Here is a 27,908-nt window from a genome sequence, read left to right on the forward strand (position 1 = left end):
TCTTAAAGTGGAGTACGACAAACTGGCCAATGAGAAGACAGAGATGCAGCGCCATTATGTCATGGTAAGATTAGCCAATATGTAAGCTGCCATTAGCTAGTAGCTGGGGTGAAGCTAGATGCCTAGTTGCGTGTCTCTCTGTATGTGTGTGTTTTAGAATGTGTTTGTGAAACCCCCTCTGGTGCTTTTAGTTCAGCCTCCTGCTTTATTAAAGGGCCCTGACTGACTGCTCTTAGCCTCGGGCCCTTTCATACACCAACCCTTAGCCGTAGGGGTCAATGACCACAGCATTGTCCCCTCTTCTCTCTCCCCCTCTGTTCTCCCCCTTCGCTCTACCTCCCTCTGTGTGTGGATCTGATTATTCTCCAAGGAGACGCTGCTCTCAGACAAATGCATGGCCGTAAATTGGGTGAGGGGTGATGGAGGAGTGCCAGAGGCGTCTGTGGGAAAATACTTGATCGCTGCCGAAATCCAAAGTCTCTGCAGCGCTCTGTCTTTGATAACCAGATTTTACGCGCAAACAAACGGCTACATAAATTCAGCGTTAATCTTAATCACGGGCTTAATCATTTACACAACACCAAAGCTCTCAAATTCAATCGTAGACGTTCAAGAGATCAAAACAGCCTCGTGTGAGGATTTATGATAGGGAGAGGAAAAACAAAGCTTTTCGTGGTGTAACTAAACAAGGTTAAACTGTGGAAGTGCATTCTCTTATCTTGTGTAAACATGCGAGCCATGACTTTAACCAATACCCAGGGACGCTAGTTAAACATTCCATTCACAGGAAAAAGCATGTCAGTCAGAAAGGAGGAGGAGAGGTTAGGTAAACACCATGTAGAATCCCCACGCTGACTGTTTGACTTGATAGTGTCAGAATCTAGACTTGGAGGACTGCACTGAAATCAGGGGGTGTTTAATCTTCTTAAAATATTATTACAATTAAAAAAAAAAAAGATTAGGTTTTATTAGAACAAAATGTGACCCTGGACCACAAAACCAGTCATAAGTGTTTATAAATAGGCTTTTCGTTGATGTATGGTTTGTTAGGATAGGACTATATTTGGAATATATTTTTTAGCAATGCATATTACTAATCAAAAATTAAGTTTTGATATATTTACAGTAGGAAATTTACAAAATGTCTTAATGGAACATAATCTTTACTTTAATATCCTAATGATTTTTGGCATAAAAGAAAAATCGCTATTGCTACAAATATACCCGTGCTACTTCTGACTGATTTTGTGGTCCAAGGCCACAAATGGCATAACTTGAAAAATGTTTCTTTTTTATTTTATTTTATATAGATTATTTTTTGGAATTTGATCAAAAGTTAGTGGGAAACTTATACACATTTCTGTTCTGCAGTGTTTTTTGCTTTCTACTTCATTCCTACTTTTTCTGGATGCGTTTTTTTTTTCTTTTTGCTAGAAATAGCTCTTTGTGAGAAATCATAATCATAATTATTATTTTAAATGACTAAGATTTATTGGTCAAAACAGGTGGGATCTCTGATCTAAAATCCAAGTGGGATTTCCACTGTGTACTTTCATCGCTATCATACAAAGAAGGAGAAGCTGTGCAGATATGAGACACTGTTATGGGACATGATTTTGAAGTGCGCATCAAAAGCCTGTTCTCCTCTTTTCCCCTCATGTTTCGCTAGAATCTGACTTTCTTTTCCCCGCTCTCTGATGTGAGGTGAAAATGTTTGATGTGGCTCGGATTGAATATAAAAAAAAACTGAGTATTTTTCATTTCTCTTTCTTTCAGTACTATGAGATGTCCTATGGGCTGAACATTGAAATGCACAAACAGGTATGTAGCCCTTTGATCCCTGTTCACACAATCTCTGAGTCACAGAGGATCCCTGCGCTGTGTGTGTAGACGTCAGTCAATGCAGTCACACCGGTGTGTTAGGAGACAAGTCAAGTGCACTCTGTAGAGATGATGAGAGAAAGACTGTGGACTGTGTTCTTTTTGAGCAGCAGTTAGAATCGGGCTAGAAGTCAGGGCATTACAAGCACACACACACTGAGTCAAATCTCTTTTCCTGCTTGTGCTGAGTAGAGTGTGGTCAGACAGCTTTGATAAGATTAAACTCAGGACTTTGGCAGGACGGCCATGTGATTTAATGACTAAAGGGAGCAGAGTCTGAGGAGTCCCTATTATGTCAGCACATTTAAGACAGCCTTTATAATTTACCACTAAGGGAAAATAGAATGCCTTAAATTCATCCCTTCCAATCAATTTTTACCCTACGTTTTCTCTAGGGCTGCAACTAATGTATTTTTGATAATCAATTAATTGGTCGTTTATCTATTTGATTCAATCGGATATTTCATGTCTTTTCCAATAAATGCCTAAAGCCAGCAACATGGCCACATCAAACTATATGACCTATTATGACCTTCTTTGAAGCGCTGGGCAAATTGTGTTGTGACCTTTTTATTGCCTTTGCCATTTTTCAGTTTTTCCTTCCAGAAATAGTTTTTCACTGACATCAATGACAAATATCTGTTATCCGTGCACAGCACTGACTAATCAACTATTTTCACGTTATTATTATTATTATTAACTAATACCAATGTGCATCATATTTGCTAAATGAAATCAATACTCATTTTCTTGCTAATGTCTGCTGATTACAAAAACAGTTTAGCACTTCACACTCGCTCACAAAGTATGATGTGCATTTCAGATATGATGTGCATTTTTTTTCTTTTTGACAGTCACTGAAACGTGAAAATGCAGAAAAACTGCCACAAAGATATAATTCCTATCTTTCCCTGATTCATACATTTAAAAGTATGAATGACTCTGAAGACATTGTTTTATGTTTAATCACGATTCCAATGTTAGAAATATGGCCAGTGACAGAAAAAAAATGTAACTATGACTCAGATGTTTGCTGCTACATCTGTGGGTGTTTTACTACATCCAAAAATCACATATTTTAGAGATTATTTATTTATGAACTTATGTTTATTTAACATTCTTTGACATTAAATAGAGTATTTGAACATATTTTTCCACTCCTCCTCAGATTGTAAGTTAAAGTAGACAATTTGAATACTTCTTTTCATCATTTGACTGCTTTTGGGTTTTTTTGCATTGAAAATCTTCATTCTTATTTGTGACCATGACAAACCCAGTCATAAGGGTTAATTTTTTCGAAATTGTGATTTATATATCATCCGAAAGCTGAATAAATAAGCTTTCCATTGATGTATGGTTTGTTAGGATAGGAAAATATTTGAAACTCTTTGAAAATCTGGGATCTGAGGGTGCAAAAGAATCCTTTAAAGTTGTCCAAATGATGTTCTTCGCAATGCATATTACTAATCAAAAATTAAGTTTTGATATTTCCGGTGGGAAATTTAAAAATATCTTAATGAACCACGATCTTTACTTAATATCCTAATGCTTTTTGGTATAAAAGAAAAATTTATCATTTTGACCCATACAATGTATTTTTGGCTATTGCTACAAATATACCCATGCTGCTTAAGACCAGGGTGAAAAACTGTATGTGAAAGAAAGTTTTTATATATATATTTAAATTTAGAAGTAAGTAATATCAGGCAATTTTTTTTTTTTCAAAATGCAGGGCAGCATTATTAATTAACATTTTTTCAATCCTAATTTTTGTCCACCTTACGTTTTTGATATTGTTCTTCAAATTTAGGCTTCTCTTTCACAGTATTTACAAAGACTAATCTGATATATTGTGACAATACTGTGACGCATCGCACATTTCCTGTCCCCTAGATAATAATGAGATTGTGTTGTGCACCAGATGTAGTTAGGCCACCTCAGAGACAACCCAGCTCCCTCAGCCTGCTCGCCTTCTCCACCTCATGAAGGTTAATGGCATCAGGGAGGAGCTGGTGGATGGCGATCCATCAGTGTCCACAGTGTGAGTCTCTGCACTCCTCTGTCTGTCAGGCCCCTTGCCCCTGCGATGCCTCCTGTTAACCACTTATCTCCCAACTTGGCAGCTGAGGGACAGAGGAGTGAGAGAAAAGGAGTAGAAGGATATAGGGTGGGAGGGCTGGCCTTGTGTAAACAGGTTAATCGACTGATCCATTTTAGCACCTTGACTTTTATCAGGAACCGCCACAGAGCCCATGGATGCACTATTGAATAATTCATCCGACGTTGCCTCTAACCTGCTAAAGAGGAGGGAGGTAATGGTGTTCATAAGCAAACACGCAGATCCCACCCTTTTATCCCGGTCTGCTGATCCGGGTTAAACCGAACCCAGGAGCGGATGCAAGGCGGGGAGTAGTTAACCAACCGAGTTAGCGAAGATTGCCGGATCCGCACCCCATTATTCTCAGCGCTGAGGATTTAATTCCAACCGTCAGGCAATCCGTTTCCTCTTCCATTCGGTCGTCTCTGGGCGCTTTGTATTTTAAACAGTCGTGGCGTAATGCGGATTTCAGGATGCAAGCTTGATACCCGCAGACTGCCATAGCGAGGGAGGAAATGCAGCTGTAATGGCAGCTGCTCCACGTCAATGAGCCGCTGTGATGACTAAGGCGCGCTCACAGCGCGGCTTATTTTGTGAGTTTTTCTCACCTGTTGTGAGACTCCGAGGGAATCTCCTCCCCTCTCCTCGCTGTCAGACCCAGATTGAGCCAGTCAGGCCCGGCTTGACACGGGGACGCTGATAAATGATTTATAAGGGGTGCCCTAGGAAGTGTTTGCTAACTGCTGGATTGTCCTTCTCTATGTGAGCCAAAGCAAACTGACTGGCTCAGTGAGGTGAGTACACAAAGCCTCTGTTAAAGAGGAGGGAGGATTGGGAAACACAGGCTCGCTCCGTCACACTGTTTATGTTGGTTAGGTCATGAAACCAGGTGAACCTGTACAATGACACTCCAAACATATGCATAATAGAGCAGGGGTGAGTATTTGAGAGACGGCCAAACAACAATAGAAAACACAAGCTAGCCACCCATGCGGCTGTACTACGCCGATCAATGCAGGTAAATTTTAATGCCAGTTCTAGTTAACAACCCTGTTAAGCTTGTGCTCTCACCTCCGGCACACACATATATAGACCTTGTTACACCTTTACTACTGCGCATGAGGCTGTCAGAGAGCATTACTACCCTCTCACCCCGGCAGAATACAGGGGCCCATCAACCCGGCTAGGTCAAGTATTGTTTGTGATGGAGACACATGCCTGGAAGGGCCAGTTGTTTTCCTCTATATTCAATGCTCATCAGCGTCTCACTCCATTCCGCTGGCGCTGATGGCAACAGACAAATAGCTTTCAGCATGCCATTGACAGCCTGGCCCTGGAGTGCTCTTGAAATGGTGCTAGACAGGTCCGAGTACCTGTAATTGTGTACCAGAGCGTGAAGCTCGCCACTTAAGAGGCAGGCTTTCATCTGCTTAAAGTGACATCCTATTTTTATCCGCAGTTGTAGCTAAAAGCTCTGCTTGTCCAGCTCAATGCACAGCACAGCTTTCATCATAGATTCATACATTACGCGCAGCGTATGCCGGCTTTTTGCGTACGTCACCGCCATCGGACATGTTTTCCCCCGACAGCGGGATTGTTTTTGCAAGATAAAGCATGAAGCTTTGGAGTGAGTGTCAGATAAGGCAACCCTTGACCTCACTCGGCCAGCTGTCAACGTCGCGTTAAGCCCTTAAGGAATGTGTTCGATGCTCTCCAGGCCTCTCAGCAAATCCTGTCAAATGTTAGGCTGCTATTGACGCGGTTTATCTCGGCAAATAAGGATTATACACTGAGCTGGCTTTTCAACCAGCATTTTTGTTGATGCATTCTTCTAGTAGTTTTTTTCCGGAGTGTACTTGGGTGTCTGAAAGCTAAACTGGTACCCTGCTTTGATCCTGTTGCTTTGGTGAAATGCAACACCCAGTCTTGTCACACCAGCTGTAGTTTTCAAGAATGTATAAAGCTGATTTGGGATGCAACGGTATAGATCGATTTTCGATTACAGTGACTTTTTTTTTTATTCATACTTTTGATTTTTTTATTTGTTCACTTTTGTTAAACCAGGTTCTAACCTGCCTTTGCCTTTTTGTTCTAACTAATTAGAACTAATCTCTATTTTACAAGTGTCTTAAGAAATTAAAGGGTTAGTTCACCTAAAAATGCAAATTAGCCCATCATTTACTTATCTTAGGTGTATATGACTTCCTTCTTTCAGACAAAGCCAATTGGAGTTATATTAAAAATTATCCTGGTATTTCCAAGCTTTAGAATTGCATGGGCAGGTGTTTCTCCAGTCCAAAACAAGTCCAATAAAGTGCATCCATCCATAATAAAAAAGTGCCTCACACGGCTCCGGGAGGTGAATAAAGGCCTCCTGTAGCGAATTGATGTATTTTGTAAGAAAAATATCCATGTTTAACACTAGAATTACTGACTTTTTTATTTTTTGGTGAAAGTCCTGAGGTGTGAATCACCCCTGCTGAGATTTTCACACTTCTTCAGCTCGATTGTCCTCCTGCTTTTGTTGTGCAAACACACCCATTTATCTGTGAGGCCTGGCACATTGGCATTTTTTTACTCAGTGTAACTCAAGGCAGGCCAAACCTCTGTGTGACATGGAAACCTTCAAAAATGCCTGCCATATCTATAAAAAATATTCAACACATTGACTGACCTGCAAATATTAAAGACACATATTCACATTATATGGGAACACAACTGTTTTATTTATAAAAAAAATGTGTGCAAACATGTTCGTACACATACAGAATTATAACACATCACTGAATTATAACACCAAAAGCAAATTTTCTTTTTGTGTGATCGCTCCAGCTTTCATATGCTCTGTCCTCTGCCTGTTCATGTAAAAAAATAGCAAAAAAAACAAAAAAACAACAACCATAAAAAAAGCTGCCCCTCAGTTCCTGGTTCACCTCTGATCTGTCTATATTAGTCCCACAAGTGGAAAATCTGCATTGTCACTGCAGAAATGTGGACAGTGCAACTCAGAGGGCAATCAGAGGGCAATTGGCACTTTTTGCAGTGTTCCAATGACATCGCAAATGATGATAGGCCAATACTGTAATCAAGGGGCAACCAATTTCAATGGGAGGGCAATTGGCACTTTGGCAGCATTCCATTGCCATGGCATTGATGGCAGTATGGCAGACACTGTACTGCAAATAGGCCGGCTTTTCACAACATATGAATGCTGTAGAGGTGGCCAAAAGGTGTGATTCTATCTATTGTGACTGTGTATGTAAGGGAGTGGCAAAAGCTGACCGACTCAGGTGGGAGATTCATTTCTTCTTCGCATTTTTGAGAACACACATCAGGATGGACTCCGTATCACTGCCATGCAGGAAGAACCTCTCCGCACAACAGGCTTTGGCCTGGCTTCAGGAAATGGACGAAGCTGACTCTGATGGAGGAGAGATTTCATTTGTCCAGCAGGCCTCTGACTCCTCCTCAGAAGAATCAGAAAAGGAGACGGAACAAAACCACAACACGCCTCCACGGAAGATGCGCCGTAGTACTGGGAAGCCCTGTAAGACTCAGACGGCAAAAGACGGCACTGTGTGGGCAGAGGAGGACATTGGAATACCCAGCGCAGTAGCAAATCACTCATGCTTCACTGCGCAAGCTGGACCCACAGAGTCTGCTAAGGTTTGTCATTACCATAGTACATATGATATTTATATAAACCCATTTAGAGTGAGGTTCATGTAAATTTACCATTCTCTATTTGTTTATCTTCCGACAGCGTAAAATTACAAGCGTGCTCCAAAGCTTCCTTTGTCTGTTAGACGTGGGAATGCTGCAGACCATCAGGGAGTGCACGGTCCACCAAGCCCGCAGAACAGAGCCAGACTGGAATTTGGCAATTCATGAACTGATGGCATTCATTTCAATTCTGTTTGTAAGAGCAATCATGTGTCCCGTTGGTGCCATTGTGGATTGCTGGTCAGAAAGCTTTCTGGTGCCTGTAATCAAAGAGACAATGCCCCGAGATAGATTCATTTCAATTATGCAACACCTTCGATTTGATGACAAGGACACGCGGGCAGAACGGGTGAAGACAGACAAATTTGCTGCGATCTCCGACATCTGGACACGCTTCAACAAGAACTGTGCTGAGAGTTTCACTCCAGGAGAACACATGACCATAGATGTACAGCTGTTCCCTACCAAGGTACGTTGTCCATTCACACAGTATATTGCAACTAAGCCAGACAAATCTGGGATCAAGTTCTGGATGGCCACGGATTTGGAGACCAAATATGTTTGCAAGGCATCTCCTTACTTGGGAAAGGACCCCAGTCGTCAGAAGGGAGAGAGGCTGGCAGAGAATGTGGTCATGAATCTGATGGAGCCATTTTTGGATAAAGGGAGAAATGTCACAACGGACAATTTCTTTACTTCACTGTCACTGGCGCACAGACTGCTGCACGATAACACGATAACAGACTATAACCACATGAAGGTATGTGAATTTGTGTATAATTTTACACCAGTACTACAATGTTTTCTGATGTGTACTATACAGACCTATAGAAAAAAGCACATATACTCATGACTCTCTCTCTCTCTCTCTACTTTTACAGTGTGTTGTAGACGTGTTGGACCAAATGGCACGGATGTATTCGGTAAGAGCAGCAACACGCAGGTGGCCAGTAGCAGTTTTTTACAATATGCTGGACCTAGCGGCGGTGAATGCCTACATTTTGTACAAGGCATGTACTGGGTGGACAGGCAAAAGAAGATTGTTTCTGAGTCTTCTAGCAAAGGAACTTCGTTGCCGATTCATGCAACAGAAGGAAATATTGGCACAGAGGCAGGCTGCTGAAGCTGCTGTGCCAGGGACTGTACAGACAACACAGTGCCAGGTGCAAGAGAGCTGCAACAGGAATCGCAGCAGGTATTCCTGTGCAACATGTAAAAAATTCACCTGTGCCAAATGCAGGGACAATGGACACTGGGTCTGCAAACTCTGCAAAGTTTGAAACACTTATATAAAATAAATATGTATGTATAAAAAAAAAAGTATGTACATATGTATAAAAATAAAACAGACTTGTGTATCCATATATTGTGAATGTGTGTCTTTTGTATAAATACGTCAGGCAATTCTAAAGGTTTGTTACACACAGAGGTTTGGCCTGCCTTGGATCTGAGTTACTCTGAGTAAAAAAATGCAAATGTGCCAGGCCTCACAGGTAATGGGTGTATTTGCACAACAAAAGCAGGAGGACAAAAGGCCTGTGGAAATCTCAGCAGGGTGCTTGTAGGTGTTAGGTCCAGGGATTTTACGCAAATTTGCGCAGGTTTAGTAAATCTAGTGTTAAAACATAAGAATCACTTTAATCTAGCTTGCGGTAAACACAACATCAGTCACTAATTAGAAGTTCAAAACAAGGATTTGTAAAGAAAAAAGTTTGAGGATTTCGATATAAACCAAGGGTAGACTGGTTTTTCTTTGCTAAAGTAAGGAAACATTGCTTCCTTTGCTCCTGTAAACAAATGTTGGTTTGTGCAAGACTCACTGAGGCATGTGCAACACTGACATCCTACATCATCCTCCTGGAACTGCTTACGTGCACGACCAGCTGGCTCAAGATAGATTAAAGTGACTCTTACGTTTTAAATATGGATATTTCTCTTACAAAAATGCATTGATTCGCTGCAGGAGGATTTTATTCACCCCCTGGAGCTGTGTAAGGCACTTTTTATTATAGATGGATGTACTTTATTGGACTTGTTTTGGACTGATGAAGTGAAACACCCATCTATGCAATTCTAAAGCTTGGAAATGCCAGGTTCATTTTATATATATATATATATATATATATATATATACATATACACATATATAACTCAAATTAGATTCGTCTGAAAGAAGGAAGTCATATAAACTTAGAATGCTTGGAAGGTGAGTAAATATTAGGCTAATTTTAATTTTTGGGTGAACTAACCCTTTAAAGTGTTTTTTCCATATTAATGTGGAATCAAGCTTTTGATATGGACTAATATCAGATTATGCTCAGGTCTGCCAGGCTTTACTCAACAATATTTTGCCTATGGCTTGACCCGACACACGTCTGTATTCCTTTGATGGGAAGAATCGAAACTTTCTCGGGTGTTACAGAGTATCATGTAAAAAAAATATTGTGTCTGGCTCCTGCAACCGCTTGGCATTTTCGGCAATATGTTATAAATAATTTCCTGGTCGGCGCAGCGCTGCGTGTTTGCCATTGAAATGAAAAATAGAGCCGAAATCCCTGTGATGTGTTTGTGCTCCATTCTGGCCCTGGGTTGAACTGAGCCTCATAAATTCTATAGATGATGTATCTGTAGCCGAGTTATTTTTCAGAGGCTTTCCTCCCCCTCTCCTTTGGTCTCAGTCAAAGCCAGTGCCAGACCTGTGATGTGAGCTCCTTTCATCACTGGAAGAGGCTGTGATGTCGGCCGTGCTGTGTTCCTGCTGGCGTCTGATGATGGAAAGGAAGAGGGATGGAGTACATCCTACTGTAGCTGCGTGTAGCCTTTGGGTGGAGAGCCCTGGCTTTGCCCCCACCCCGCCTTTTACTGTCATGTGTTCTCACAACGACCCCACATCATCCTCTGCTATCGCTCGCCTTTTTATCCACCGTTCGCGTGCGGCACTCATCCGATCGACAGGCCGAAAATTCAATTTAATGACCTGCCTGTGTGCACGTAATATGATTTTACAGGCTGTTACGGTCAAGCTGAGGTACCATTTGCATAATGATCGGCGCGCGATAGGAGATGGGGCCTGCTCGGCTACAGTTGCCATGGCAACGGTCAGGCGGGTGGAGAGAGAATGAAGGTCGGGTCCCTGCGGTGGGCTAGATGAAGGGGGGACTTAGGGGTGGGATGCTGAGAAAATGAAAAAGGTGGGGTCTGGAGAAGGCAAAATAGGCCTCGGCTCATGACAGGTCTGGACGTAATCCACCTTTGTTCATTAGTCAGAATTGACACGTTGTGATCTGAACATTTTCTGTTCCGTAGTAAAGGCTCATTGGAATGCAAATGTTTAACTTTAATTGAATAATGTAGGTTTTTTTATACTCTGTTGCAGCACTGTAGCTCAAAGATGCTGAAAATCCTTTGGCTCTGCCTGCTATTTAGACCATGTGTGTACAATTTTTGGATGCTGAAAATTCATAAATTTGGGATTTATAAAACGGCTTTTTTGTGGTCAGCCCTAAAGTCTTTTATCACATTCGTCTGCTTCCAACGTGTCCTCAGGGACTGTCTGCATTATTTAACATCTGCTAAACAACAGGAGTTGGCAGTCATTTTGTTGCGAAGACATGCGAAAAAAACCCAACTTCTGCAGGTTTTTCTTTTTAGTGCAATTGCATATCAGTGGTGATAATGGTTGAGGTGTAAATGTGAAGCCGGGAGTGCATGAGAAAGTCTTTCCACTAGTAGACTGTACCTGCAGTAAGTGCAGCGCTGCTATTAACACAGCTCCAGTGTATCTGGCTCGTTCTTCGTGTGGTTTGGAGTATACACTCATCGCAGCTGTGCTCTCTCTCTCCCCTGGGCTCTCATAATGTTTTAAATATTTCACATGTCAATATCACGCAGTTTGGAGTGTGCCGAGTCAAGCGGTTCTGATTGCCGTGGTAATTGGCTTAATCGTTGGGAAACGCTAAAAAAGGCTTAGTGGTGCACTTTAACAGAAGTAAATTAACCCTTTTTTAACTTTTCCCTTTTTCTTTTTCTCTTCCAGACCGAGATTGCCAAAAGGCTCAATGCGATTCTAGCCCAGATTATGCCTTTTCTGTCACAAGAGGTGAGCTTCATGTGAATTTCCAAAGCTTCATTTTAGCAAATTGTACTATATTATCATTTAAGAACCTTTTTGCGTTGCATTGAAATCTAACCGCATTTTCTCTCCCTGTTGCAGCACCAACAGCAGGTAGCACAAGCTGTTGAACGTGCAAAGCAAGTGACAATGACCGAACTGAACGCTATCATCGGGGTACGTGGACTTCCCAATCTGCCTCTGACCGTGTGTATACCCCTTTAATTACTTTTTTTGACCCTAAGAATGGGGCAAACCTGCATTGTAATACATGCAAAATAAATCTATTAACTGATTTAATAATTAATTTTGGAATTAGTAGCTTATTTCAATCATGTGCCGGTTTGCCCCTACAATGAATGCCTTTTTAATGTGCATGCATCATGTGATGTTTAAATTTGTGTATGTATTTATGGGTTTGTTAGGGTCAGAGGTGGCCTTAACCGTAAACTTAACCATCAATGAACAAATATGCAATATTTAGAAACCAGTTAAATAAGAATCAGTCCATTAAAGTGAGGGATAATGATTATTTGTAACACTGTCTCTGATTACGTGTCAGCTGTATTTCATTGCTTTCGTTTACCTCTTGGCCCGTAGCCACATTATTGTTTATCTAATGTGCAGCTGGACGCTGTTGACCAAGCTTTATTTAGTCTCCTCTATATGTGGCATGAGTGTGCTTAGCATCCTCAGTCCCCTGAGTCTGCATCTAGAAGCTGTTCAGAGCTCTCTTTAGAGCTTGGATACCTTTAATTAGATCAGGTTTTACAGGGGAGGCTCATTCCTCTTTGCTGACCTGGATTGCGCTGGGAATTAAAGACAAATAGGATCTTGCACACATATCCCTGAGCTACTACAGCTATTCCTTTCCTGGAAACGCTACACAACAGTCACTTATTGATCAGGGGGCGAGTGACCCGGATCCCTATCAATATGTAGGGAAAAACAAATGTGACCCCTGTGCATCCAGTAGTAAGGCTAGCTCTGATCTGATTAGAGACGTTGAGCCTGCTTTGATTCACCTTCTTAAGAATTGCTCCACAGCTGATAATGGTGAGGTGAAGGTTTGAGGGTGGGTTTGTGTTGTCTGATATCGGAATTCAATTAGATCCTGAGCATTGACACTCACTCAGAGATAATTCCTGGAATCAGGTCTGAATGGGGCAGTCATGTGGTCGCTCTTAAATGCCACGTTATCTTTAGGAAGGATCACCGTCTGATAGCTACGTCAGATAAACTTTAATGACTCTTAATCTTTTAGGAGCCATTTACAAGTTGAAAAGCAGAAAACATACTTGCTTGTCTGAGAGTTTTCTTTTCTTTCTTGGAGTAGGTGGACATTTGTAATTCACACAGTAGGCCTACTAGTGTGTGTGTACTCGTGCAGGTGCCAGAGTCCTCATAAATAGTATAAGGCAGAGTTGAGGTGTGAGCCGCACACACACACACGCTCGCTCAGAGCAGAAACCACCAGCATCTCTTATTGATGAACCTCAGGGCCGGTAATAGGATGCATCTAGGGCAGCAGCTTTTTTTTTTTTCTGCTGTGCTATGACTTTGATCAGAGGTCTTAAGATGGCCTCCTCTAGCAGCTCAGCATTTCTGCCCTCACCAACAGTTTGTGTTTATCTACCCCAGCCTTATTTATTTTAGAAAAGCATGAGCATTTCTATCCACTGTCTTGCCGTTCCTTTTCCACATGCTTAACTTCCTCTCTGTTCTGTTTGAAATGTTCTGGTTAGTTTATAGGCTGTGGTTGAGTTTGGAGCTTTTAGTGGTATTGAATATTTATTTGCTGGCTGTATAAAACTAAGCCTCAGTGTTGATTTTAATGTGTGTTTTATATCTTCATTAAGTTTTACATAGAGCGTGTCATTAGGCTCATTTGCTGTCATTCCTTGTCTTGTGACTTTTAATAGCGTCCCTGATCAACTCTTTAATATATATGGCATTAGAGTTAGTAAGTTTGATTAGTTTCTGAAAATGTCAAATGTTTTAGTAAAAAAATAGCTGTTTTTCATACAATGTACTGTTGTATTGTTACAAATAAGTAGCCTACAGTTTCCTTGTGTTTATTTAGTGAAAAACTGGAAAACATTTTACTACATAATTCATTATAAATGTTTAGCCAGTTTAATTGGCTGTTTATGGGGCTCTATGAAATCCTTTTTATTTTTCCCCCAAATTTTATGTTTTTGCATATTCTGCTTTTTCCGTTTGAACTTTTCTGAATACAGTTTTTTTTTTTTCTTTTTTTTTTTCCATTTTAATTTTTCTAGACTCTGGTTTAATGAATAAATTTAATTTTGTTAATTAAAAGGCATGTCTAATTAATTGAGATCACAAAACTTGCACAATTTAACAGCAGTTTATTAAAAGTTCAACAAAAATTATGTTTTAAGGCCCTATGGAATAAGTTTTTCTGAAATTTAGTTTTATTTTTTTACCAAATTCTGTGTTTTCCATTAATTTTCTGGATTCCATTTAAATGCTTAATGGTTAAATTGTAATAATCAAAATAATTGCCAAATAATTAATTTTATAAATAAACTAATTTATTATTATTTTATTATTATTATTTTTATTATTTTTCAGAAATACAGTTTTTCTGGTTAATAAATTCTCTGGTAAATATTCCTTCAAAATAATCTTTTAACAATAATTTTAGTAGTAGTAGTAGTACATTAAGTAATATATTTCTGTCACAGTCTCCAAGTTAAACCAAACTTTTTTTTTTTTTTTTTTTTTTACGGGTTGCTGTGAAGACCTTTAAGTTTCTGTTTGTATATGATATGACAATAGTTTTTCCTAAAAGAAACGGTAAAATGTCCATGAAGTGACTTTTAGAACAGTTTTAGAGATTCCACATTTTCTGTATCGCAGAAATCATAGGACCTTAAAAATGTTTTAGTAAAAAAAAATAGCTGTTTTTCCAACAATATATAGTGGAAAACATTTTACTAGATAGTTACTTAAACATTTTTAGCTAGTTTAAATAAATAATAGTTTAAATAAAAATAAAAAAACGTCAAGATTTAATTGTTTTAGCTGTATTGCCCAGCCTAGTGCAGTGGGCAGCTTGTTTTACTGTAAGTTGACTGCTGTGGATGTATTGATAGATCTCTATTAAGACTGCCCCTGCTTGTGCTGTGGGCCCAATTAAGTGTGTTTGTGGCCAAGAGGGCGAATCATGGGGCTTTATGTTTTTGAACTCCCTCAGGCCTGCATGTTGCATGGTTACAGCACTAAACTCAAGATGGGGTTGTTTAACATACACACCTGAGAATAGAAGCAGGCGCTTGTCTGATCTAGCCACTTATCTTTTTTACATGTCCATTGTTAATTGTTCACACCGGGCCTGCGTTCATTGTTTTGCTGTAAGAGGGAGAGATTAGCAGCAGTTGAGGCGGTCTTTATGCGGGAATATTAAATTACTGGAGACGTTTTATTTCTTTATTTTCTCGTCTTCATGGCCGGGTCTCTAATGAGGGTTCTCTTATTGTCCATGCATATTACACATCAGTGGCTCATTAGCTGGAATGAGCAGGGAGGGTGCTCCCCCGTGAATCAACGGCTTCTTTAATTTCCCATGTGGTCAGTCGTCATCTCTGAAGCCACACACATGAACCCCCTCCCCCCACGAGCGGTTCATTTCACTTCCTGACACATCCACACGAACACCCTAGCACCAACACTGTTTCTGTCTTACGATCACTCACTTCCACTCTTGTCTCACTATCTCTCTCTCTCCTTTTCTCCTGCCCTTTCACTCTCTCTTCAAGAACATGCGCCCACCACCCACGCTCAGTACACACACACACACACTCCCTTATCACATCTCCTCACAGATCCACACTCTGAGGCACAGCTCATAATTGGCTTGGCAGCTCTGTTGTGTTGGGGAGGGTAAGGTTGCAGGTTCAAATCCCAAGCGGAGCTCTTCTATATACCATTCGCTCTCCTGCCAATCTCAAAGGCCCCGAGTCTCAATATACAGCCAGCTGTGCAAATAATCCGCAAAGCTGTTAGCAATTATACTCACCCCGAATAAGGGCCTGTGATGGACATCTTAATAATGATTTACCCACTGGAAAGGGCAAGCTTTTGGAGCATTCCAGACTTATAAATAAGCCTTTAGTATTGATATTTACTTATGGCATGGCATTAATGACCTGCTGATAATTCTGAAAGGTTGTACCACCGTGCTCGTCGTACATAGCCAATAACATCTACCCTTTCCACGTCAACATGTCGGGATTCTAGAAGAATGACCGTAAACGTTCATTGATTGACGGGTGAGGTCTGTGAAAAAGTTGGGCGGTGCGTGCTCTAACAGCCATCTGAATAATTCATTCTTCCTGTGGATGCTAATAAATTGTGGAGGCTGGGTTTTTTGTTGTTGTTGTTTTTTTCCTTTACTGGTGGCTCTGCTAAGTATTATTTAACCTTGCTTTAAGCTGCTCGCTTCCCATGCTGAGTGGTTTTTAACTCTCATCAGTTTCCTCCAAGCTTTTCAAATATTGATGGAGTTATTGGAGGCTTGAACGCATGCCAAAACAGGACCCCTCGCTCTTGGCCACCGCCGCCGCTGCTCAACACGCTCGCGCACACACAAAAGCTGAGCCCAGCTGCTGTTGGAGTGGTGTTTAAAGTTTGGTTTTCTCGAGTGACTCATACTTTGTGTAATAACCAGACCCAAATGTGAGGGGAGTAAATATAGCCGTCCAGCGTTTTGATGGGGCTAAGGAGCAGGTGGTGTTAAGCCAATGAGCTGACAGCATTCCAGCGCCTGCTGTCTTTAAACTGTATCTTAAATAGGGCTTGACGACTCTCTTTTGGAGAGCGCGTGCGAGTGTGAGTTTTATTATTTAATGAGTGAATTTACATGCTTTCTGTGTGATCTTCCACAGCGTTTATGTTGCACTTGAGCAGGAAACCTGAAATGTAAACTGACAACATACCAAGATTTTACAATTTCAGGTTGAGATCCAAGCGACATACAGACTGTTTTCTTTGCAGGATCCTTAAATATGACATAAATATCTTTGTACCCCCACCTGCGCTTCTGAATTGGCCGCCCAGAAGCTGTGTTTAGTTTGCGGCATGGATTTCTCTACTTTTTTCCCTCTGGCCCACTGGTTGTATGTCTCTCCACAGCAGCAGCAGCTCCAGGCCCAGCACCTCTCTCACGCTGCCCACGGCCCTGTGGCTTTACCTCCCCACCCTTCTGGCCTTCAGCCACCAGGAATCCCGCCGGTCACCGGCTCTGGCTCGGGCCTGCTGGCTCTGGGAGCCCTGGGAAGTCAGCCACACTTGCCAGTGAAAGATGAAAAAAACCACCATGACCTAGAGCACCGAGGTAAGGAGCAGACACACACACTGCTCTCATTTAAAGCCAAGAGAGTGGAACATTAGTCGCTCAGCCATATAGACCTCTTGTGTGAATCAAACGCTTGTTTCATAACGCCCCCCACCCACCCTTTTCATTATTATTACAGCTCTTATAGGCTGCTGACATTATTGACCTTCGTAGGTTTGCTTTATAAGAGTACGCTACTCTCGTGGCTTGCCATTTAAGGATGTAGCCTATTTTCAGAGAAGAACCGAGAGTGTGTAAAGCGATTGAACATACGCATGACGCTCTCTGTGGGTTGAATAAAGGAGAACGCAAGTTAATGGTTTGCTAGGTGTATTGTGTACATAACAGACATATTCTACCTGCTGATGAAATCTACTTTTAACTCTGATTGCCAGTCGGTCAGGGTAACTGACTTTTGTTTATCTCTGTTTTGTCTTGCCGTTCTGCCTGTCTTTCAACACCAACCGGGGTCTGCTGACTACAGAGAGTACGGTGAGTATCAGGTTTCCTGTTGTCTCAGTTGTCCTCTTCCTCTTAATAGTTGTGTTCCAAAACCTACGTAGACAGCAACTTGGTTGTTTTAAGTAGTTTGGATAAAATCATGCTAAACATTGAATAATGTAATGATAATGATTTTCTGTATTAAATGAGATGTTACTCTACGTTCCAATGTGTTGGTTTTATTTAGTATTTGGCTTAATATAAAGTGTCTTAGGAAGCAGCATAATTAAGTTGCGTAGTGTTTTGAACAGCCTCCGTGTCAGGAGCGCACCTTAAATGATGCCTTAATGTTGCCTCCGTAGGCGGCTCACTAGGTTTTGAAACGGAGCAAATATGTCTTAGTTTTACCGGGTGAAAAGCACCTCTTGGCCCATTTCATGCCTAAGAAAATTTCCATTAATGTAAATGTCAAGTAAGATCCTTCATCCTGAAGCACACGCAACTCGTGCACGAAATGGTAATCTGCGTTCATTAAAATGACTAATAGAGAAACAAGCTTTTTATGAAATAAGCACTCACATCTCTCCGCAGATGGGAAATGACTCGTATTACAGCGCGCAGATTAGCGCGGCTCTATAATTTCATCACAATTAAAGACGACGTCGACTCCCTCCCTCCTTTGTGGGATTTATTTTATCCCTCTCCCGTCCTACCCACCCCTCCGCTATCTCCACTTGTTTACCGCCCCTCTCCGCTCTCTTTTGCTAGCGCGATAAATATGTATGAGCACAGGCGCAGGAATTGTTTTCCTCCCTCTCATCTCCGTGCCCTTGTAAAAGGCATTTATTCGACGGGGCTTAAATCTCTCTGATGGCTGATTGTGGCCGTGAGATTGGGTTTCTGCTGGCCCGGCGAGGCCTGAATGGGTGCAGTCATGTCTGAAGGAAGGGGAGCTCCTCTGGCGGTTAGCAGTCCAGGCGCTGTTGTGTATTCGCTGCTGCCGTTGTCTAAGGTCATCTGATAGCACGCTGGTGACTCTCCTTAATGAGTCACGCTAAGCATCTCTTTAGAAGGTCAGACATCATGCAAAGAGAGCGAGAGAGACAGAGACTATTGGGCGTTCGGCCCAGTCTGCTACTTCATCTTCTCAGCTTAGTTTCCTTTTACGCTTCCAGTGATCTGGCCGCATTTTCCCTCTGTGAATCTTGTTGCCTCACGCAGAGCGAAGGCTCTTGGGACGGGATGAGTAAAGCTCTAGGAGCGGGATTGTTTTGAGAAAGTGCCCAGAGAGCACTCAAAGTCCTGTTGCTTGTTAAATACTATGAATATTCTTACAACGCATTATTGTGAGTATGGACAGTGGCCACAGACAGAGTCGCCCACTATTTCCTGCGGATACACGTCCCTTTTTCCCATTCGGGACCGCAGACCCGCAAAGTGCCGAGGGAAGGGTACAAACACGCTACAGGAATCAATGACTATTACATGCTCCCACGCACACAGCCCAAGTCGGACTTCTCACAGATAATAGGCTGTTGTTTGACACTAACGTGCTGCTCATGTCTTCCTGAAGCTGTTTGTTGTCTCTTTTAGAAGATGGAGGGAGTGAGCTGGGGGAAGGAAGGGAGAATGGTGGGGCAGTGAAAACAAGCCCCTCTTTGCTCTGGTTAACTGTGTCTACTGTGTAGTGCGGCCAGCACATTTTTCTGTGTTTAGTCTACTGTGGGTTGTTAGATACGGCTTGGCGAGTCTCACTGTATTATGTTAGGCCTGTTTTGGGTTTTCGCGTCGGATAGCTGGAATGGATAAATCGCTTTTGGCTTTTTAAGTGTGCGGTTTTGGAGTGATAAGAGCTATTTTGTCCTTTTTTTTTCTCTCTCTCCGTGTTGTTGACTTCCCAGCTTGGATCTCCTTCAGATCCAACAGCTGTGAAGTACCTGTCATTGTAATGGTAATTTGTTTTTGACTCTAAACTCAAATAATTCATTTGTCACCCGAAATAAACTGGAATCAAGTTTGGATATATAAATATCTTGAGCTGAAAAGAGTTGATGGGGCCTACAGGATATTTTCAAAGCAATTTTGAGGTCTTATGGGACAACAAGTTGGATTAAAGTCTACAAGTCTAATGGCACACTTTAATATTTCCCCTCTTTCTCCTCCGCAGAACAACTCGATTTCTCCGTCAGACAGCCTGCGCACAACCAGCGAGAAACACCGTGGCTCTTCCGATTATAGCTTGGACTCTAAGAAACGCAAAGTGGAAGACAAGGACAGCATGAGCCGATATGTGAGTGTTGTGACATGAACTTGTAATATAAGATTCTTCTGTAACAGAATCCAAAAAAGGGATACTCACAAGTTGGCTCATTGTGTTTTCAGGACAGTGACGGAGACAAAAGCGATGATCTGGTGGTTGATGTTTCCAACGAGGTGAGAAACACATGTAATGTACTTTTAATAATAATAAAAGTTCACTTCCGGAACAAAAATTTGCAGATAATGTACTCGCTCCCTTGTCATCCAAGATGTTCATGTCTTTCAGTCTTAAAGAAATAGTTTTTTGAGGCAAACATTTCAGGATTTTTCTCCATATAGTAGACTTCAATGGTGCCGAGTTTAAATGTCCAAAATGCAGTTTAAATGCAGCTTCAAACGATCCCAGGCCAAGGAAGAAGGGTCTTATCTAGAGCCTTATAAGACCCTTCTTCATTAGCTGGGATTGTTTAGAGCCCCTTGAAGCTGCATTTAAACTGCAAGTCCACTATATGGAGAACATTCCTGATTTTTTTTTCCCCCTCAAAAAACAATTTCTTTACGACAGAAGAAAAAAAGACATGAACATCCTTGATGACAAGGGGGTGAGTTAATTATGTCAATTTTTGTTCTGGAACTGAACTTCTCCATTAATTCAACTGAACACTTGCATGTGTTATTTTCAATATTTATCTCATTCCTGGTACATTTTTGTGCTCTAGGACCCTGCCACACCCAGAGGGAGCCCTGCACACTCCCCTCCTGAGAACGGCATAGATAAGGCCCGCCCAGCGAAGAAGGATACGCCCAACAGCCCCGCCTCTGTGGCCTCCTCCGGCAGCACCCCTTCCTCTAAAAACAAGGAGCACGGACATGTACGCATCTCTCTTGTTCACACCACACACACACAAGCTGGCTTCATTTAATTCAGAATGCTGCATTTACGTGTATCAGCTCCATTTATCCGGATTTTGCTACTGTAATAATCGGCGGCGCCGCATATAAGATTTGATAGAATCTGGGTCTGTGCCATTGAAGCAGAATTATAGGATATGTTTGAGGAAAAGGGTTTGATGGGCGGGGGCAGCTAGGGAAGCTTGAACGCCCTGTGATCTTCCACTCTCTCTAATGGCTCAGGAGTGAATGTCTGTTTCCCAGCCTCGGCTTTAAATACATCTGTAAATGTCAGGGATAATGCATTCCCATAGCTGGATCAGTCGTGTCTTCCCTGCTAATAACTCAATGCGTTTAACCATTCTGGGCCTCTGCATCAAAAAAAAAGATTAGAGGGAGAAGCGAGGGAAGGATAAAACGAGCCTCATCTCCATTGTAGCAGTAATGGGTTTGGGGATAAATAGCAGGGTTTATAGTTTCGTAGGAGTAGTGAGTTTGTCAGAATTGGATTGGATTAGGTTCTGCCGGCACTTAAATCTTCTGCCTGGATGCTGCCTCGTTTGGGGGGATTTTAACTCTGTTTTCTCTATCTCTCTTTCTCTCTTCTCCTCTCTGCAGAATGACAAATCCTCCACGCCTGGTCTCAAGTCCAACACCCCCACGCCTCGCAACGACGCCCCCACCCCGGGTACCAGCACCACCCCTGGGCTGCGGCCCATCCTAGGCAAGCCTCCAATGGAAGCTCTCGGTGAGTTCACAATTGAGATGCCATTTCACTCTATACGTCACCACCTGCAAGCAACAGCACAAACACAGCCAATGTTGTAAGCGAAAGAGAGCTCTTTGCATATGGAAATAATCCAAAGCTTCAGCAAATTTTTAGGCTCGCCTTTTTAACAGAGCTTAAAGCAGCTTTCATAAAATTCATCTTTGAAGCAGCTCAGTGTAGGCAGGTCTTTGATTGAGATTTATCTCCCTGCTCCCGAGTTCAGCTCCTTTCCCCACGGTTGACTGATGCTGATTTATGATTGGCTGTGTGTCTATGTGTCTGCAGCCGCCCCTGCTCTGCGCACCCCCCTCTCTTACCCAACTCCTTTTGCCATGATGAGCCACCATGAGATGAATGGTTCTCTGACCAGTCCTGGAGTCTACGCCGGCCTTCACATCTCTCCTCAGATGAGTGCGGCTGCTGCCGCTGCCTACGGACGCTCGCCCATGGTGAGTATTTGTGTAAATAAGCATCTTCAAAGTACAAAACATTCACAATTAGATTTTTTTTTAATTAATATTATGCATGCACTTTAAAACCTTTGTGACCCTGGACCACAAAACCAGTCTTAAGTAGCACAGGTATATTTGTAGCAATAGCCAAAAATACATTGTATGGGTCAAAATGATCAATTTTTCTTTTATGCCAAGAATCATTAGAATATTAAGTAAAGATCATGTTCCATGACGATATTTTAATAATTTCCTACCGTAAATATATCAAAACTTAATTTGGACAACTTTAAAGGTGATTTTCTCAATATTTAAATTTTTTTTGCACCCTCATTTTTAAATGGTTGTATCTCGGCCAAATATTGTTCTATCCTTAGCTTATTTTTTCAGCTTTCAGATGATGTATAAATCTCAGTTTCAGAAAATTGACCCTTATGACTTGTTTTGTGGTCCAGGGTCTCATTAATGTTTGCTTTAATGTGGAACTACCACACAAAATGAAAGCTGAACTACAGTTATACTGTTTCGGCTTGATAGGCGGGTCAGAGCAGGCATACATGATATGTGCCACTTCAACTCCCCAAAGATTTGTACCGCTATGCTGCAGCTGAGAAATTGAGATGTATTGAGAATTTTTTTTTTTTGAATCGGAATGTGACTCTTTGAAACAAAACTGAATCAGATGCTGAGATGGCTAAAGATTCCTACCCTCTACTCCAAAGTAGGCCCCGCCTTACCTTTCTCTCCCAATTTCTTCCTCTCATTTCTTTTTATTTTCTTGCTTGATTTCAATCTCTCTCTCTCACCCAAATCCCCCAACCTGAGAGTGGAGGGAGCGCATGAGGTGATGTAGTGTGTGTGACTGGGTGTGAAATGAGCGTTACATTGACTGGGCTCTCAGGCTACCTGACTGCCTGCCGTCTGATTGCTTCATCCTTTCGGTTAAATGAAGGAGCAGGGCACGAATCATTCCTCTGTGGTTGCATGTTCGGTTTTGCAGTATACATTGATCTGGTCAAGTTAAAGGAATAGCTCACAGTACAAAAATCTAAATTGTCATCATTTACTTACCTTTATGTTCCAATTCAATCCAATTGTACTGGATGTTTTTTTTCCATGAATAAACAATGAATGGGGGCTTTCAAGCTTCAAAAAAAATGCAACAGTTAATTAAAAAAAATTCAAAATAGTAGCCTCTGAAGCCAGAAGTAATGCTCACTGAATCTTCTGGTTCATTGAAATTATTTATTGAAAAATACTGATTAATTCACAGATTTTTCCTCACACAGCTGTTGTGTGGCTTACATCAAGCTAATCTCTGCACAGGATATAATGTGTAATTTATGCCTGTGTTGTTAATACAGATCACTGTTCTAATGCAGCATGTTTTTGTTTTGTTTCTGCAGGCGGGTTTCGAGCATCCTCATATGAGAGGTCCCGGCCTCCCTGCCAGCCTCACCTCAATCTCTGGAGGAAAACCGTAAGTGTCCAACAAAGATTAAATGATCGTGACTAACTCGTAGCCGGTCTCTTTCCCCACACTATTCATGTAACGGTTCTGCAAGAGTGCTTAAGAGCACAACCTTTTCCACCTCTTAATACCTCATTTCAGACTACTTACTCATATTGCTGTAATTGATTTAATTAACCCACTTCAATCAGTGCGCTGTTGACTACTAGATTACTAAAGAGGTCTCTCTCTCTCTGTCTCTCTGTCTCTCTGTCTCTCTCAGAGCCTACTCTTTTCACGTCAGCGCTGACGGACAGATGCAGCCTGTGCCCTTCCCTCCAGACGCCCTCATTGGTCCAGGGATCCCACGCCATGCCCGTCAGATCAACACACTTAGTCATGGAGAGGTGGTGTGTGCTGTGACTATAAGCAATCCCACTCGCCACGTATACACTGGTGGCAAGGGCTGTGTTAAGATCTGGGACATCAGTCAGCCTGGAAGCAAGAGTCCAGTGTCTCAACTAGACTGCCTGGTGAGGGTCAAAGTCATACTTATTATCTACCTTATTTTTCTAAGTGGAGGTTAGCCATTTTCAACTGTTTGCACTACAAGTTCATAATTAAGATAATACATTAAAATAATATGGTAAGACACACCAGTTTGCAATATGAACCAGCAAAACGAGTTTTATACAGATAAAAATAGCAGGTGAGACCTGAAAGCCTTGCATATAAAGTTTACAAATGGCTATGAGAAAAATAAGGTGGATAACTATTAATTATAGTTATTTTAATTATAGTAATAATACTTTTCACACTACTAGTACTTTTTTCATACTTCACAGATTCGTACACATGATGTTGGAAGTTTGGAATGTTTTCTCACGTTGTTTGTTCTTTACATCTACAGAACCGTGACAACTACATTCGCTCCTGTAAGCTGTTGCCCGATGGCCGCACTCTTATCGTCGGAGGGGAAGCCAGCACACTGACCATTTGGGATCTTGCCTCCCAGACACCCCGCATCAAAGCCGAGCTGACCTCCTCCGCACCGGCCTGCTACGCGCTGGCCATCAGCCCCGACGCTAAGGTGTGCTTCTCCTGCTGCAGCGATGGAAACATTGCAGTTTGGGACCTCCACAACCAGACCCTCGTCAGGTGGGCCTTTTTCAGGATTTTCTCTCGTGGGCTACATTTTCTTGTATATCTGTAAGATTTAAAACAAGGCTGTTCTCTAAACCCGTTCTTTTTTCTGCTTTGCAGGCAATTCCAAGGCCACACAGATGGTGCCAGCTGCATTGACATCTCTCATGATGGTACCAAGCTCTGGACAGGTGGTCTTGACAACACAGTTCGGTCCTGGGACCTTAGAGAGGGACGGCAACTTCAACAGCATGACTTCACATCTCAGGTTAGGCCAAAGCACAATGGCATTTCATCATGAAGCTTTGGGAAATGGAAGAAGCCACAGATCTCTCATTCTTTATTGCATACATCTGAGTTATCAGATTTTAAGAAAAAATTGAGGACTTGGTTAGATGTGCATGAGTTGTTGACTGGAGTTTAAGATTGCATTAAAAAAAGACGCCGGATGAACGTGAGGTTCCAGGGGCGGAGTGTGAGAAGACCTGTTTAAATCTCTATAGAAAAGTCTGTCAGTTTCACAATATATATACCAGGGTCAGAAATTAACAAGAGCTTGTGGCAAAAATGCCACTAAAATTAACAAAAATGCCCCATAAATACAAGAGAAAGGGAGCAAAAAAAATGCTCCTACTCAATTTATTATGGCTATCGCGATTAAAATGAAATGTGAACAAATAAATGTGAATTCCCTCGTCATAAACAACACAGTTATTAATATTAATTTTGTAGCTTCAGTAAGTATAATGTGAGTTTTTGTATAACCTGCTCTAGACTAGACTAACTAAGCCTGTGTTTGTCTGTGAAGCCAGAATGTGACGTGCCCAAAACAAACACAAAAAAAGTTTTTATATTGTTTTCTATATTGATATTGACCCTGATATATACATGGATGAGTTGTTCACAATAAGATATATAATATGCATTTGAAAAACAAATGGTAAATTTTAATTTCATACTGACTTAAGGGCAAAGCAGTGGTCCTTAACTTGTGTCTGTCCGCCCAAATGCAGATCTTCTCCCTGGGCTACTGTCCTACGGGCGAGTGGCTGGCTGTGGGCATGGAAAGCAGCAACGTGGAGGTGCTCCACCACACCAAGCCTGACAAGTACCAGCTGCACCTTCACGAAAGCTGCGTTTTGTCTCTCAAGTTTGCCTACTGTGGTAAGTGACTGATTTGAGCTTCACGCATTGAATGCAGGCACTCTATACATATCTCCACTAGAGCTTTTGCACTCTCTTGAAGTTATATGCCTGTGCTTTAATACAGCACAACAACCGACAGAACCTTGACTGTCCTTTTCTGCTAGGCTGTCTTTTATTTGGCTTTCTGTGCATATCTGGGTTTTGCCTGTACTCTGAACGGAGCTCTAATTACGTTTGATTTCCCTTGACAAGGTAAATGGTTCGTGAGCACTGGGAAGGACAATCTGTTGAATGCATGGAGGACTCCCTACGGCGCCAGCATATTCCAGGTACAGAGATCAATACAGACTGTCTGCAGGAAATGTGTGGGCTGCCTGAGTCAGTAGAAAGGGCACAGTGACCGCTGGCTGACAGGCCGGGCCTCGATCAGCGGAAATGGGCTGGAGTATATCATTAACGCTGGGTCCTGACCACTTAGTGCGGATGTGGGTCCGCGCGTGTAGCTCGCATCTACCAGCTTAAGAGTAAATAATGATAACCCTTCAAGTGTTTATGACTGAAGGGGCTCGGCATGAACGCTAATGCATCGTTTGGTTGGGGGGAGAGAGAAGTGCTTATGTATACAGCTGTCAGCATTTTCTTTGAGTAATAGAGGATGTCGGAAGAGTTTTATGCAGGCCCTTTTGAAGTTAAATTTCAAATTTTTTTTATTTCGCCAGATTTATCACGGCTTTTTTTCTTCTTCTTGCAGTCAAAGGAATCATCCTCAGTCCTGAGCTGTGACATATCAGCCGATGACAAGTACATTGTTACAGGCTCTGGAGACAAGAAGGCCACGGTGTATGAAGTGATCTACTAGACTGAGAGGTAACAGACTGGAGCAGCTCAGGCCTCTGGAGGAGGAAGGGGGGACACACAACTTCTCACTCCAGTGACTCTCCTAGTCAAACAGACAGGAACAGCCCTTGTCTGTCTGTCTGACTGTCTGTCTCACACTCACTGACTTTTAACTGACTGACCACAGACGTGGAAGAGTGGACGCTGGGATGATCTGGACTTGGACACAAATGTGCAGCCCGACAGACCCCACACACTCGGCCCAGTTTATATGGCACTAGAAAACACTCGATGTTTCCTTCCTTGCTGTTTTTTTTTTTGCTTCAAGTCTTTCTTTGTTGGATTTTGATTCTATTTTTTTTTCCTCACTATGCAGTGAGAACGTTCCATAATGCATCGTGAAGCAGCGCTTCGTTCTGAAACTTCATCTGTGTGGAGGGTATGTGAAAAGTGTACATAATGGAGTATTAAAATGCCTTTTATAGATTTATATTTTGGTGTCCTGTTACACTTGTGATGGTTCTCTTTCTCTCTCTCGCTCTCATTCTCTCCTTGATGCTTCGTTTCCCCTTTGAGGTTTGGAAATTAGATTAAGACGTTTTTTTCTATGAGGATATTCTATTCCGTTTTCCCCCCCCCCTTTGAGAAGTTCATTTTCCAAGCTGACCTTTTATGGAAATCTAATTTACTTTTTTTCCCTCCCTCCTGAAAAACAATTTTGAGCTAAATCGCATTACAGAGGCGTTTTTGTAAAATGTCCTGTGGATTTTTTTTATTTTTATGTTTTTGAGCGGCTTAAACCCCATGCGAGGCACCTGAGACTGCATTCGAGGCTCCGCGGGGAGGGGCGGATCAGTTCCCAAACAAACTCTCCTTCCTGCAAGGCCTCATTGGGGCACACGAACTTGGATTTTGATATTTGCCGATTAGTAGAGGACTACTCTCGAACCTGTGACTTCATTGTGCTGTTGTATGACCAGGACATGACATCTTGTCTCGTAGTGGAAGAATTGGAATTTGGATCAATTGGTTATTTTTCCCTCCCCTTCCCGAGTCCCAAGTGACATACACTGTGTTTTGTGTGCATAGTGTTCCATATACAGGAAGCACAGAGTAAAATGTCTGTCGGACTGTAAAACTCTAGCCTGACGCACAGGCATTTACTTACTGTCCAGCTTGTTTATAGCATCACACTGTTAGTATTTCTCCTCCCAAAAAAAAGAGAAAAGAGCTGCAAGAAATGGACACGTCTCAAAACACACACCAAAGTATGTAGCAAACTGTGTTGTCACTGAAGATATGTACAGTTGTTGATAATTCAATAAACTGTTTTTGTATAAAATGA

At 41.9% G+C, this 27,908-nt stretch overlaps 2 protein-coding genes across 3 annotated transcripts; both read left to right on the forward strand.

Moving 5' to 3' along the window:
* tle3a (TLE family member 3, transcriptional corepressor a) lies at positions 1-27,908 on the forward strand. 2 transcript variants are annotated; one of them, XM_073850109.1, is made up of 18 exons: positions 1-64; positions 1,777-1,821; positions 11,739-11,801; positions 11,916-12,020; positions 16,974-17,175; positions 17,660-17,667; positions 19,784-19,906; positions 19,999-20,049; positions 20,595-20,747; positions 21,385-21,514; positions 21,821-21,984; positions 23,394-23,467; positions 23,721-23,970; positions 24,348-24,595; positions 24,701-24,848; positions 25,594-25,744; positions 25,979-26,055; positions 26,478-27,908. In XM_073850109.1, exons 1-18 carry the CDS (start codon positions 44-46, stop codon positions 26,583-26,585), a joined length of 2,121 nt encoding a protein of 706 aa, XP_073706210.1. In that variant the 5' UTR covers positions 1-43; the 3' UTR covers positions 26,586-27,908. The 2 variants fall into 2 exon arrangements, with proteins under 2 accessions (XP_073706210.1, XP_073706211.1); XM_073850110.1 differs by having other exon boundaries at positions 16,977-17,175.
* LOC141346162 (uncharacterized) lies at positions 6,986-10,824 on the forward strand. The gene is made up of 4 exons (XM_073851076.1): positions 6,986-7,645; positions 7,743-8,462; positions 8,584-8,625; positions 10,432-10,824. The coding sequence occupies exons 1-4, from the start codon at positions 7,184-7,186 to the stop codon at positions 10,822-10,824; spliced, it is 1,617 nt and encodes a 538-aa protein (XP_073707177.1). The 5' UTR covers positions 6,986-7,183.

Source organism: Garra rufa, chromosome 11, assembly GCF_049309525.1.
Source record: "Garra rufa chromosome 11, GarRuf1.0, whole genome shotgun sequence".
Classification (NCBI taxonomy): domain Eukaryota; kingdom Metazoa; phylum Chordata; class Actinopteri; order Cypriniformes; family Cyprinidae; genus Garra; species Garra rufa.